Raw genomic sequence first — 14,399 nt, 5'->3', positions numbered from 1 at the left:
GGCCGATCCGCGCGCACGAGGGGGCGGGTGTGGGGAAAGCACCGCCCGTGCGGCGCGCTGCCTGCTGGGAATTGTAGGCGGCGGCGCAGGCCTTCGGGGCTGCCGCCCGCGGCGCTGAGCGCCAGGCACCGGGAGCCGCGGCAGCAGAGCGGGTGCCGTAACCCCTCCACTGCAGGAAAACTCACGCTGTGCCTGGTGGACCCCGAGCCTGCTCCAAGAAGCACGAGTTACACCGCAAACTGCAATTCCCATCTCGACTTGAGTGTTTTTATCACTGTCTCCATCAAGGACAAATAGAGAACATAGATACTGGAAGAGCAGTTTTATTCCGTGTTTTTCCCCTTTGTGGGTGAAAGCATCTGAGTGCTCACACCAGGGTCCCTGTGGCCCTCTACACTTGCTGCACCTGCAGTGTTCAGGAAGCAACTACAGAAAGACAACTTAGAAACAATTGAAACTCTAGAATGGAGCGCTGAGGGACTAGGAATTAATGTAATATTTTTTTAATTGACTAGATTGCAGCTGGAGTGGTCCCTTGGCATTTAAAACTCCACACCTAATTATCTTGTTGCCAATCATTTCAGCTTAAACACCAAAGCTCCTTTTATACTGCTGTCCCCAGGAGGGTTTTTCCATCCCTGCAGCATGTGTGAGGAATCCCAACTCTGAACAGGGAACCCCAAAAGGCCGTGCAGTGTGCTTCGAGGATGGGGTGGTCCATCTGGCTGGTGGGTGGGCACAGCCCCATGGGGAGCATCTGTCCCCGATCTTAAGCTTTAACAATCATGGTGGGCATTTGCAACTGTCCCAGCCAGCACTGGGGGACACGGTCACGTGTTAGTCCTGCCAGCCTCTCCTCTAGCTGATATCCAGCATGGGTTGAGAACCCTTCGTGACAATGTCATGTGCAAGTGTGGCTCCTTACTGGTACTTCATGGTTTAAGAGCCTGCTGGCTGAAGAAACAGCCTTCAAGCCACCTCCCAGCTTGAGCAGCAAAAGCCAAGCACGTCTCGAGGTCCCCAGCTGGTGCCTCTCCACGGGTAACTGCAAAGCAGTTGTGGCAGGCAGGGGCGGGAGGCACGACCCCCACCTCCACCACCCCTCACCTGCCCCATGTCAGAGACATGCTCAGGCTCCTGAGGCCCCCCGAGATGCAGCTCAGCTCCCTGCCAGAGGCAGCTGCTGGTGGGGAGCAGGCTTGACTCGCAGCCAGCCTTCTCAGGCAGGATGACATCTCCTCACTGAGGGTTTCCATTGCATTACATGATTAATTAGCTGATTAACAAGCTGTTGTTGCAGTAGAATCCGTTCTCTGGACTCCAGCTCAGGTGAACACCATCCTCTGTGCTAATTAAGCTCTTCTGTTCCATGCAGGCATGGGCTAATTTAAGCACCAACATGCAAATGAAGAACAATAGAGTGAGTAAGCTGGAGCTCCCAAATAAATTAGCTACAGCCTTCTCCAGGCCCTGTCTCCAAGTAGAGAAGGAAAGCAGGAAGACAGATAGCTCTGCTGGGTCTAGAGTCTCAGGTTACAGGTGTTGGTGTCTCAGAAGGTGACTGCTGCCTGTCTCCCCCTGTCCTGGCTCTCGGGGGAGGGCATCAGGCCCATGCTGCAGGCAGCAGAGGAAGATGATGTAGCTCCTGGTAACAAGGTGCTGCTGGAGAAGCCTCTCCTGCAGGCCAGGCTGTGAGCTGCCTGCTGGCAGGACCAGCAGCAGCACCTCAACTTGGTCCTGGGGCTCAAGGGTCCCACTGAGAGCCCTGGGTGGAAAAGCATAAAGGGAACAGCATTCCTGACAAGATAGGACCAGTATCAGTACAAGAGCTCCTCCTCCATCCCAGGCTTTTAAAAGGATCTTGGAGAAGGAAAAGAAAACAAGCATAAGAAAGCCACAAAACTGGATTTGCAGCCTCCAGAAAGAAGCCTGCAGTAAGAGGCTAAACAAGCTCAATCCCTTTAGCTTAATACAGAACTGAGAAGCGTTGCAATTCCAGCATGTAAGCTTCCACAAAAAGAAATTACAAAGGGCTGAAGGCTTTTTAATATGAAAGAGGAAGGGAAAGCCAGCTACATTCACCCACACGTTCTTTGCAGTGTGAGCAATGGGACCTGTACCCACTACCCTCAGTCCTGCTCTCTTCAGCACACTTTGGCCAAACACCATCTTCTGCACCCAGCATAGAAGTAGCTGGGCAAAACCTGATGCTCAGGCCAATGTGACAGGGCTGAGCAACTAAAAAGGTTCAGGATTACTCATGCTGCTCAGGTCTAGCTGGCAGGAAGTGGCCAGAGCAAAGGGCTTCTCTCAGCTCTCAATGGTAAGAGAAATGGCAAGGCACAGAGATTTGCTGTAGTAGTTTTCCAGCCAGTTTGGAGAAATTTGCAGCAAACTGTTCCTGCCCTGCCATCAGGCAGGCATACGGGAAAATGTCCAGTGGTCAAATGGCAGTCACTTTCTGCATAGCACAGATCCCCTGGCCATGGTTTTGGGCAGAAGAGCCTGCCAGGAATTTGCTAAAGAAAGCTGGTTGTAGGGACTTCAGCCTCTCTGGCTTTGGTCTAGGGCCAGCTCCACATCTCAGCCCTACTCCACATGTGCCCCACTGCTCTGTGCCACAGTGCTACTCCTGGCAGTCTCCAGGCAAGCCCAATGTGGGAGAGAGAGCTCTGGCCCTGAGTCCAGGCTGAGGCTGCTCTGAGCCCTGCAGCAGCAGCAGGACCTGCTGCACATGGACAGAAGGCACAGCACAGTTATGTGAGATCTGAAGGGAAGGAAAGGAGGAATCTGGGCTGGGTAAGAACAGAGGACATTTATCAATATAGAGAATTCTTTACATGTTCCTTGCTCTCACACATGCACACCCATGCCTGTACCAGGCACAGAAGGGCCTTTTGTCCATAATACATCCAAGTGACTTCCCAGGGAGTCTCAGAAAAACAGAGGTCACCTTCAAGAGGACCCCCAGCTGTTCCACTAACAGGATGCTGTGTCCTTGGGCAGGGGGAACACCCGGGTGTCCTCAGGAGCGCTGGGACTTCAGACGGTTCCTGCGGCCGGCCTTGGCCCCGCGCTGCGCTCCCTTCATCAGGCCCTTGAACTGGCCCTGCATTTTCGCCCGCTTCCTGGAGGGAGCAAGGAGCAGAAAGCTGGTTTGGTGCAAGCACTGGGCACACCTAACCCATGGGGATGCTGCTCCAGACTCCGCAAGGAGTGGCACAGCAGATGACATGGAGCTCCCAAATCCACCAAGAAAAACCTTAACAAAATGCAGGATCAAACCCGTTCCCACCCTGTGCCCTTCCTGATTAGCCTCACCTTCTGTTGAGTTTAGCTCTGTTCAGGGGGATGTAGGCATAGGGGTCGAGTTGGCCCTTCTTCTTCACATCACCTTTACCTTTCTGTGGGAGACAGCGATGTGAGAGAAGATGCAGCACCAGGGAAGACACATGCGTCCCATCCCAGTGCAACCCTGCCACCCAGCTATCCCAGAGACTGTGTTGCAGTGGGGTGCCAGCTCAGCACACTGCCCTGGGGGCTGATTTCCCACCCACATGATACTACAGACACCTGCTTTGAGCAGTGAGCAGGAACTGTCCATGGGAAGGACAGGACAGGAACTTTGAAATGGGCTGGCAGTGTTCAGAGATACTGAGTGTTTGGCAACTCCTCTTGGAGCAGAGATCCCCTCCAACCTTGGTGCTACAGGACCAGACTCCCAACAAAAATGGTGCTTCCAGACCCAAAAAAATCCAAGCATCCCCACAGACAAACCCTGCAACCCCATGGGTCCCTCACCTTGGATCTATACTCTGCACCGAAGGCTGGCTTCTTGTTCAGCGGCCGATGGATCCCAGAGCCTCCAGCTGGAAAAGAGAATGAGTGTTGGAAGGGGGTCTTGGGCCTCCCTCTGCCCAGTTCTAGGCTGTGGAAGCTGTTCCTGTTTTTGTCTCCAGCTCTTGGTGTCAGGACAGCAGAGGGTGGCCACTTGCCACAAGTAAAATCTCTGGAGAAATGTGTAGAGAACTGTCTGAAATTAATTAAAGTAAATGCACCTGGGGAGAAATAACACCAAGCACCAGTTCAGACTGGGAGCCAACCTGCTAGAAATCAGCTCTGCAGAGAAGGACATGGGGATCCTGATAGAAAACAAGTTGCTCATGAGCCAGCGGTGCCCTTGTGGCCAAGAAGGCCAATGGTGTCCTGGGATGCATTAGGAAGAGCATTGCCAGCGGTCAAGGAAAGGGATCCTGCCCCTCTAACTCAGCCCTAGTGAGGATGCACCTGGAATATTGTGTCCAGTTCTGGGCTCATCAGTACAAGACACACATGGAGCTCATGGAGCTGGTCCAGTGAAGGATTAAGGGACTGGAGCATCTCTCTTATGAGGAAAGGCTGAGAGCTGGGCCTGTCAGACCAGAAATGAGGCACGTAGAAGGGGACCTCGTCAATGTCTGTAAGTATCTGAAGGGAGGATGTCACGAGGATAGCACCAGGCTCTGCTCACTGCTGTTGGGCAATAGGACAAAAGGCAATGGCAGAAACCGATGCACAGGAAGTTCTTTGCTGTGTGAGTGACCGTGCACTGGAACAGACTGCCTAGAGAGGCATTCTGGAGTCTCCCACAATGGAGATATTCAGGAACCATCTGTATGCAATCATGTGCCATGTGCTCTGGGATAACACACGGTTCTGGCCGTCTGGGGAGCCCCAGACTGGGCACAGGCAGAGGACTTACCCCTATACTGAGAAGAGGTTCCACCCTCAGCGTCCTCATCATCTGGCTCCTCTCTGAACCGACGCTTCTGACTTTTCTTCTGCAGAAAAAGACAGCAGGAACCCTGCAGCTGGCTTCTCTTTACAGTTCTGCCCTCCCATCACCCCCAACCTCCTGCTTCCTCCCATGGGCACCAAAACACTTTCCAGACAGCACATCCCTATCCCAGACAACTTCCTGCACCCCCCCAAGCAGCTGGCAATTGCCTGGTGTTCCCACTGGCCTCTTGGGCAGAGCTGCAGCTGCCATGGCACAGGCAGTGGTTTGGCAAGGATGAGTTCCCCCAGGATCACCTCGGGACCACGAGCCCCATACTCACATTGCGGAGCCCCACATCTTGCAGCACATCTGCCATCTCCTCATCTGCTCCTATGGTACAGGATAACAAGGTCAGTGTGTGATGAGGGCATGGCAGAGCCCTGGTACTGTGCTAGCCCCTGGAGGCTGTGGCTGTAGCAGGGTGTCTCTGCTGAACCTGATGATGTAGATGACTGATTCCCCTGGGCACCAGCCCAGAAGAGAGCCACTCAATGTGACACAAAGCCATACTAATTCCTGCCACTTTCACTCACATCCCCCCAAGATCCCACATGCAGGTGGCAGGATGAAAACCATTCAGAGACTCAGAGCAAGTCTAGAGTGGTCCCTGTCAGCCCAGGTAGTACCTTTGCCTTCATCATCCTCCAGCTCGTCTTCCTCTTCATGGATAATCAGGCGTCCATCCTCAGACACTTGGAAATCATGGCTCACTCCTCTGGACCGCTTGGAGCCTGGCTTGGTGGCTGCTCACAGAGAAATGGGTCAGGGCCTGGAGAAGGAACCAATTCTGGGGGCAGCAACCCCCCAGGTCCCTGTGCATTGCAGCAGCCCCTACCCCATCCATCCCTCCCTAGCCCCATCTGAAGCTCTACTCCTTACCCAGCACCCGCTGGGACACATTAGGGTCCAGGAAGTTGAGGGGCTCATCATCTTCCCCTTCCTTGAGCCATGCCTGGCCCTTCTGCCGTGCTTGCTTCCTCCACTCCTTGCTCCGATGCCGTTCCTCCTCTTCCTCCTCCTCATCCTCTGAGTCAGCAAGGATCTCCTCCATACTGGTCAAAAGGTGGAAAGGATTATGGAAAATGGATTAAGCCCAGGGGATACACCCTGCCCCACAATGAAAAGCAGCCCTGCAGATGTCTCCAGCATCTCTAGAAGCACCAGCTGAGCAGATGCAGTGGCAAGTCCCCTGTGGGGGCTGCTCTTTCTTAACCCTGTGCCTGTCTTCACCTGTCTCCTCTGGGCTGTGGTGGTGGCGCCTCCTCCTCATCCATATCTGCAGCTGCCTTCTTCAGGGCACGCTGCTTGCGGCTCCGGGACTCCGCCTTGCGAATGTTCACCAGCACCTTATGGTACTCAGCTGGCAGCAGTCCCTTCACCAGCTCAAAGCTGAGTAAAACACACAGAGAGCAGTCAGCACCCACTTTCCCCTGCACTGCTTCCCAGAGAGCTCCCTCACCACCCCAGGAGACCCTGGCTTACCCGAACTTGCGGATGAACTTGATGAAGAGGTTTCGCAGCTTCATACGGAAGTGGCGCCTCATGTCATCTGAAAGGTTCCCCACAGCCTCCAGCTGTCAGGAAAGAGACCCTCAAGACCAAAGCAAGCCTGCCTTGGGGACCCAGCCTCCAAACCTTTATCTGTATGGCCACCTTGTTCACCCTGGTGCCATCTTTCCACGCCTGCCCCAGGTAAGGCCATGGGGAGGTGTCCATGCTTGGCAGTGGTAGTTCATGGGGCTGTTCTGGCACATCTGGGCCAGGATTCAGGAGATAAGCCTCCTCACTGCTATCTCAGCCCCTGAGATCAGGGTTGTTTCCTTGGCTTCCAGACAGAGTGCAGCTGGAGATGCTCCTGTCTGCCCAAGGCAGACACAGCTCTGCCCCACCACCCTCCTCAAGGCACCCTGTGCATGATCTCACCATTGTCTGGACATGCTTGGCCAGGAGCTTGGTGTCCACCAGCAGCAGTGTGACCTTCAGGAATCCCAGGGCTGCCTTGACCACATCCCGTGTGCGGGAGGCCAGCAACAGGCAGATGTTCTGCAGGAGCTGCTCCACCACACTGAACTCCAGGTGATCTGCAACCACGGTGGGACTCAGCCACAGATAGCTTCCTCCCAGCACCCACCTTCCCTGAAGGGCTCTGCCTCGTCCCCCCAGCCCTCCTGCTCACCTTTGAACTCGAAGAACAGGCGGGTCAGGGCCAGCACGGTGCAGCTGATCATGGTGACTGAGCCAGTGAGCCCCACATAGATGAGGAGCAGGAACCGCTGCATAGCCTCTGCAAGAGCGGGATGACTCAGGGCCCAACTCACTCTGTGTCCAGCAGTGTCCCTGGGCCATTTCAGCAGAATGCTCGGCCTGGGTCTGACCTCCCTGGGGCCAGAGTGGCTGTGGGGCTGAGTAAGTAGAACAGAAGCTCACCTTCAGGAGTGGGTCCAAAGCGGATGAAAGCATGGCCCATCTCCACAAGCAGCATGAAGGCGTTCTTGCGGGCCCCCACTGACACCTCCTTGGTGCACAGGATGACCTGGAGGAACATAGGCATGTCACCACTGCTGCCACTACCACAGCCAGAACCAGCCAGCTCTTCACAGGGACCATGCTCACCTCTGGGACCAGGGCAGTGACAAAAGGCTCATGCTCTGCAGATAGCTGCTTCACAATGTGGAACAGGCATTTCAGCCGGGGCTGGGGAAAGAAACGGATGAGCACTGGTACACCCAAGGACACACACCTGGTTACCCCTGCCTCCCAACCCACCCCTTCCCTTCCAGCAGTGGCTGATCAGCACCACCACTGCAGACCTTGTTCTCACCCTCTTGGCTGGGGATGCTGCGCTCTTGAGGGAGTCCAGCAGCACTGCCTGCAGGTCCTGGAGGTGGGAGTGGACAAAGGCCTGGCAGGGAGCGTGGGGAGCAGCACACACCTCCTCCAGCACACGGTACGCCTTCTTCTGCATGCTGCGCTCTTTGCTCTGCAGGGACAGCCAACATGCTCCCACTGTCAAGGCAGCCCCTCACCCTGATGTCTGAAGGGACACCAGCACCTCACACCACCCAGCAGAGACCTATCTCCTGCTCAGTCCCTAGAGTGTGGGTCCAAGCAGAAGCACCTCTCAGGGCTGAGGACCAACTCACCTGGAGGGAAGGCTGGATGGTACGGTACAAGGAGTCCAGGGACTGCTCATCAGCATAGGGTGCCATTGCCACTACCAGGTCTAGGATGGAGAGTCTGCAGCAGAGAAAGACACACAGCTGCAGCTGTTAACTGTGGCATCACATCCTGAGCAAGCTGGGATGCTAGCTGTGAGTCACATTAGGTGCACAATGGTGGCAAAGCCCACGCAGGACAATGCCCTAGTGCTGCTCACCAGGAGCATGCCAGTTTTACCCATTAGGATAAGCTCCCAGGTGTTACCTGGCAAACTCGGAGCTCTCAGGACTGGTCAACTTTGCACTGGCTTTCTCCAGCAATCCACACACCATCTGCAGGGCAAGCAGAGAGCAGGATCAGAACTGACTGAAGAGAGTGCTTTAACAAGTTTACAATCCACCTGGCAAACAACTTGCTGAAGGATTTTGTGGAGACCAGAAGCACCAGTGAGTCCAAAAAGACCTGGACAAATTCACAAAGAGCTTGTGCATGACGGGCCAGATGTGAGTGCAGGAGTGGGAAATCCCAGACCATGGGCCAGAGAGATCTCCCTGCCTATGAGGGCAGGAAGAGCTGCTCTCCGATCAAAGCCTTTCTTCCTGTCCTTATCAATCAGGCCTGCTCCAAAGCCCCATCACACTGAGTCTGGGTGGGAGATTCTGGCCCGAGCCAGGACAGCTTGCCCCCAGTGCCCCACACGCCCCTCACCTGAGGATCCGTGATGGTCAGGTAAGCACGGACAGTGTCCAGCACAGAGCGGCGCTGAGCACTTGTGCTCCCATCCTCCTCAGGTTGGCTGTACACATTGAACAGGATGGGCAAGAAATTTTTGGCAAAGCGACCCACTTCTGCCCGCTCTGCATCTGGGGAGAGGATGACAGGGGGTTTACGGATCAGCATTTCCCCCACCCACAGGTGGCAAGAACCCACCACAAGGACCTGTTTTCCCCCCCAACCTGTCTCGCAGCCTTTGTGGATGAGGGTGCGCAAGGCCTGGCACACGGTGGAGCGGAGATCTGGGCGCTCACTGATGGCCATGCCCAGGGTGCGGGCCAGCCCCTTGAAGGCCCCCAGCACATCTGTGGGACGGGTGCAGAAGCCAGGAAGCAGAGTCCACACCTGGAAGGCAAAGGAAAAGGTGGGAGGCCATAGTCTTTGTCCAAGTCACTGCTCCCCAGCCTGGTGGCAGGGGTACACTATGGCAAGGCTCCCAGGCACTGGTTGTTACCTGCCACTGCAGCGTCTCATAGATCTTGGCCTCCACACTCTTCCCAGCCTGGGTAAACTCCAGGGCTGCAGAAGAGAAAGAGATGAGCAGAGCAGAAGATGTTGCAAAATATTGTTCCACCCTAGGGCAGAGAAGAGAGGTCCCACAGAACACCCGGGACTGCTGAGACCCCTAACATGCTGTTCTCCTCACCTCTGCTTTTCAGGGCGGCTGCCAAAGGCAAGAAATAGCTGGTGAAGAAGCCGAGCCTTGCACCCTGCACGTTGTCCCGCAGCACTGGCAGGAGCCAGCTGCGAGGGAAATCCAGCGTCTCCCTGGGGAGGAAAAGGCATGGGTCAGGAGGGTGTGGGGCACTGCCAGCATCAGCCCCTGGGCACAGGTCACCTTCACCCAGCCCCAAAGTTGGGCACATGTAGGCTTAGCAGCCATACCTGCAACACTGCATGAGGACTGAATGAGAACATAACAGCTGCAAAGCTGCTACCCCGTGACTGTACTCACTCCTTGCCATTGATCTCCAGGGGCACAGCTTCCAATAGCACCTCAGGACCCATGGTGCTCACAGCAGCCCCCACTGCCTGGTCCACTTCAGCAGTGTAGGGAAAGTGTGGGGAGAGACGAAGGTCACACAAGGACTGGAGACACTGCGGGAACGGGGCAGGACAGTCATAGAAGAGCCATTTGCACAGGGCTGGCACATATCACTCTGCCTGCCCAGGGATGCCAACTACCCTGCACGTCCCTGTGTCAAGTGTCCTAGAGCTGTGCACACTCTGGCCACACACAGACAACACAACAGGGCAAACAGCATGGCCCTGCTCCAGCTGGAGGGGACAACACAGCCCAGACAACTGCACAGCCACTCCACCAGCCTCTATGGATGAATCTGTGCCCTTTTAGCCTGGCTCACCTTCCTCATGATGGGATGGCACTGCTTCCCACATGTCTCAAAGAAGACCTCCAACACTCGCATAACTTCATCCCATGCTGCATGGAAACGGTATGTCAGTCCTTCCTCCACTGATCTGGGGAGAAGAAGGAAAATGGTCACACTGGCAGTATTCAGAGTGCCTACCAGGCCTGCTAGACCCCATTGAGGACTGGGCAGAGGCTGGTCAGAGCTCAGCCAGACCCATGGGCAGCCCCTCCCACATCGCTGCTCCTCACCTAAACATCTTGCACAGGTAGGCAGCAGGGGCTGGGGCAGATGCAGACACAGTGCCCACATCCTCCATGTGGGGAGCAATACACTCACTCAGGATGGTCTGCAAGGGCAAACAGGAAAATTGGAAAGCTGTTGGACCACAGAACCCCCAGCCTAACAGGCACAGAGGGGCATACCCCTTGCTGGCAAGCCCCAAGCCCCATGGAAGAGCCCCCCACAAGGCCCAGAGTATCCAAGCACGGAGAGGTGTCTAAGTGTGGTACCTCCAGGGTCTGTGCTGCTGCTGACACCACCTGGGAGTGTGGGGAGAGGAAGCAGTTCATGGCAGTAGAGAAGAGTCGGGGCAGGTGAGCCCAGCACAGATCCTTCTGCAGCCTGGAGAGGAAAGAAAGGCCAGATTAGAGACCAGGCAGGCACCTCTCCCCATGCCCAGCCACAGCCCCTGTCTGCACCTGCCCAGGTTGATGTGTGCCCTCTCCATGGTGGACAGCCAGGTCAGCAGTGGCTGCAGGTCACTTGTGCTGGGGACGTAGTCATAAAGAGCCTGCAGAAGCAGAAGGTTGGGTAGGTGGGTGGGTGCTGTGCAACTGCCAGCTCTGTCCCTCCCCACACTGGTACCCCACACTCACAGTGATGATCTGGGCATTGAGCTCAGCTGGCAGGCAAGCCACACTGGCCTGGGCGCTGAAGAGGCTGTGGAAAGCTTGCATGGCACACGCTGTCACCAGCTGCAAAAGAACACGGTGTCAGGAAAGGGGGCTCTGCTTTGAAGCCACTGTCCCCTATCCCAAAGCAGGCTCTGCCCTGGAAAACCCAGCACTACTGCAACTATGCTGCATCTGCATAGCCTCCCTCTTCCACAGCAGTCAGGACAGCAAACTGTCCTGGGCTCTTTTCCATTTGCATTCTGCATTTCCAGGCTCCCACTTGACAGCTGAGAGAATGTGACCCCTTTCAGAGCGTAGCCCATGGGGAAAGGGTCTGCCCTTGTCATCCCTGGAGCAGGAACACTCACCACATGGCTGAGGGTCATGACTCGGAGCAAGGTCTCACAGCAGGTCTTCACCACAGCTGCAGGAAAGCAGGGCAGCACGTCCCGCAGCAGGGCAAGGATGTGTAGGGTGGTGGTGGCCTCCTTGGCACCTACAGGAGCAGAGCAACCTGAGCCTGTGGGACACCACAGCAAAGCCCGGCCCAAGGCGAAGCCTCTATGAGAGCAGTGGAGCTGACCCACAGAACCAGGGTGAACACTCCCCTAACTTCTGGAAACATGAAAGCACCGGAATGGCTGAGGAGGCTTCAAAACACCACAGGTGCCCCAAAGATATATCATACCCTCCCAAGCAATCCAGCATGCTGCAACCTCCCCTCTTCCCTCCAAATCCTTATTCTCCCACAGTGGCAGGGTCCCCCACATGCAGCTACAGACCCCATGCTCCAGTGCCCCACACCTCCAGCTTTTTCAATCTCCTGCACACAGAACTTAGCAGTGGAGGGTGCTGCAGGGTGATGCTCAGGGGCTGCATCGCCAAACATGAACTCGCTGCCCCTCAGGACAGAGCACACGCCATACTGCGCTGCTTTCCGCACCTGCGGGAAGAAGAGCCCAGGTGGGTAAAAACTACAGACCCGGGGGTACAGCCATCCCCAGAAACAAATCCCCAAAGCAGCATCATCTCCTGCCAGAAGCACTGGGCTCTCACCTTGGGCTTGGTATGAACACAAAAGCTCAACAAGCCGTGATAGACCTGCAGGGTGACAGGGTAGCTCCAGGCTGCCAAGTCTTGTTTCCGTAGCAGTGTGGCCAGGCAAGAGAGGACCTATGACAAGGGAGCAGCAGGAGCATTAGCATCACCCCACAGAGACATCTTTCTTTCGCTGCAAGGGCCTCAGGCCAAGCACCCAGCACCACCCTACATCAGCAGCCTTGACCCCAGCACTCAGCAGACCCTGGGCAGAGCTGACATGGCTGGCTGCCTCTTGGCTACTCACCCATCGCAGGGCAGAGGTGGAGCTGCTGCAGGCCTGTGAGGACACAATACTCATGAAGGCTTTTGAAGCATCTGAAAACTTCTTAATAAGAACAGGGCTCGGGACTCTGCCAGGAGAAGGGAACATATCAGTAGTGTGAGGAGCAGACAGCCGGTAGCAGTCACAAAGGGGACTGCATCACCAGCACACCCCAGCTGGATTTCCTCCCAGCATGGGGAGGGAGGACGGCACCAATCCCTTTTCCGTGATGGGGTATGATAGCTGTCTCTGCTTCTCTGCCAGTCACTCACCGCTTTAGGACAAGGTTAAGCAGGTAGGCGACAGCAGACAGCGACTCAGGGGACTCCACTGCCTCCAGTGTGGTCATCTGGGAACAGAAGGTTGCTAAGGGATGGTGTGCAGGGGGTCACACCAGGCTAGCCCTTCCCCAACCGCTGGGGAGAGGGAAAAGAAACCAGGAACAGCCCAACAGCATCTCTACTGAACAAAACCACTCAGGCTACAAGCACAGACCTTTCTCCATCCCCTCCCAGAGCCCACCCACGCTGCCAGCAGCAGCTCCCCTCACGCCCCTTCCACACAACCAGCACTCACCAGTGCAGCAAAGTATTCTGTCTCGCTCTCCTTGCCACCCCGGGAGCGGATCACCTCTGTCACAGCCGCCAGTACGGCACAGATCTGTGAGCAGCAAGCAAAGCAGGTCAGCATCTCTTAGCCTCACAGCCAGGGGCCCATCCCCACCAGACACCCCCTTCCCCAGCCCTGCTCTGCCCATACCTCTTTGTGAGCAGCAGAGTTGGATTCCCAGAAGCGCTGCACCTTGCTGAAGGTGACATTCGTGCAGTCACTCAGCCCGCTCAGAAAAGTGCCAGAGGATTTCTCTGTGGCAGCCTCCTCAGCACTGCCCTCCTCCATACGCTGGGCGCTGTCACTCGCCCGCTCCAGACGCAGGGACCCCGACTGCAGCTCATTGTGCAGCTTCACTGCATCCACTGTCAGGTTACTTTTCTCTGTGGGGTGAGAGATGTGTCAGAACTGAGGAGTCACACTGCTCCACCATTCACCCCAAAATCCCTCATGCTCCCCTCCCCTCCCAGCCAGACTGGCTTGGCTGGAGCTCATATCCAGCACGTGGAATACAGGTGCTGCTTTGCCCCAATGGGCAAAAGTACGCAAATAACTGTAAAGATCTCGTCATTGTTGTGCAAAGAAACCAGAAGATCATCATGTCCACTCAAACATGTGCCTGTGTGCCAAAGCTATAATACTGAGGTGCTTCTTGTACTCTGCCCTATTTATCCTCTTCCACCTGAAGCCCTAGCAACCAGACAGCCAGGACAGATGCTTTATGTCCCTGTGAGTCCCAGCCTTTACCCTGCAGCCTGCATCTGCAGGAGAAAGATTTCCTTGGCTAGGAGCAGCCGGTGCTCTCAAGAGTCCCTGGCACAGTTTGGTTTACCTTCCCCATCATATGGCTGGCTGAATGTTAGTTTGTCACGTTCCTCCTTACACAGCAGCACTTAGAGGTAAGGCCATGGGCTTTGGGGAGCCTCGCAGGGCGACAGGCACAGCAGCATGCGGTGCCCCATTCCGCTTCTGAGGCCCGGTGTCACTACGAGATTAACTCCTTACGCAGTGGCCTCGGTTGTCCTCCCAGGTTTGCTGCCTCCGCCTACCCTGGAACTGTCAGCGGCTCCGCTCCTACTCCTGTCCCAGGCCCATCTCTCGGAGGACCCCAAGGTTCACCCCACAGCCCTCCGCGCCCCTGCACCCCTCCGGGAAGAGCCGGGCACATGTCAGGAACCGCCTGCCCCTGCCCTTACCCGCCGGCCGGCTGCAGAAGCGGCTGCGGGCAGCCAGACGATGCTGGCGGGTCTCGGGGTTGGAATCGCTGCTGTGGCCCTTCCGCCACCGCTTCAGCTTGGCCGCAGCTCCCGAGCGGAGCCTCCCGCTCCGCGCCATGCTGGACCCAGCCCCACGTGCGGCCGCGCCCAGAGCCCAATTTCCGCTTCCGGCGCCAGCCGCCATCTTGAGTG

General features: G+C 56.2%; 1 protein-coding gene across 1 annotated transcript; it reads right to left on the bottom strand.

Annotated features, from left to right (window-relative positions):
* Positions 1-2,796: 2,796 nt before the first annotated feature.
* RRP12 (ribosomal RNA processing 12 homolog) lies at positions 2,797-14,368 on the bottom strand. Its single transcript, XM_009087250.4, has 34 exons — positions 14,187-14,368; positions 13,141-13,373; positions 12,958-13,041; positions 12,654-12,730; positions 12,364-12,469; positions 12,075-12,191; positions 11,823-11,961; positions 11,387-11,514; positions 11,001-11,099; positions 10,824-10,915; positions 10,635-10,746; positions 10,374-10,471; positions 10,117-10,231; positions 9,708-9,850; positions 9,399-9,520; positions 9,207-9,271; positions 8,935-9,097; positions 8,687-8,841; positions 8,243-8,310; positions 7,963-8,056; positions 7,641-7,799; positions 7,433-7,513; positions 7,247-7,352; positions 6,996-7,103; positions 6,743-6,900; positions 6,302-6,393; positions 6,050-6,208; positions 5,699-5,871; positions 5,446-5,562; positions 5,100-5,149; positions 4,742-4,820; positions 3,802-3,869; positions 3,322-3,404; positions 2,797-3,128 (listed from the first exon to the last, which is right to left on the bottom strand). The coding sequence occupies exons 1-34, from the start codon at positions 14,323-14,325 to the stop codon at positions 3,026-3,028; spliced, it is 3,885 nt and encodes a 1,294-aa protein (XP_009085498.4). The 5' UTR covers positions 14,326-14,368; the 3' UTR covers positions 2,797-3,025.
* Between the last annotated feature and the right edge of the window lie 31 nt (positions 14,369-14,399).

The sequence above is a fragment of the Serinus canaria genome, chromosome 6 (assembly GCF_022539315.1).
Source record: "Serinus canaria isolate serCan28SL12 chromosome 6, serCan2020, whole genome shotgun sequence".
Classification (NCBI taxonomy): domain Eukaryota; kingdom Metazoa; phylum Chordata; class Aves; order Passeriformes; family Fringillidae; genus Serinus; species Serinus canaria.
This window is presented reverse-complemented; position numbering and strand designations above follow the sequence as displayed.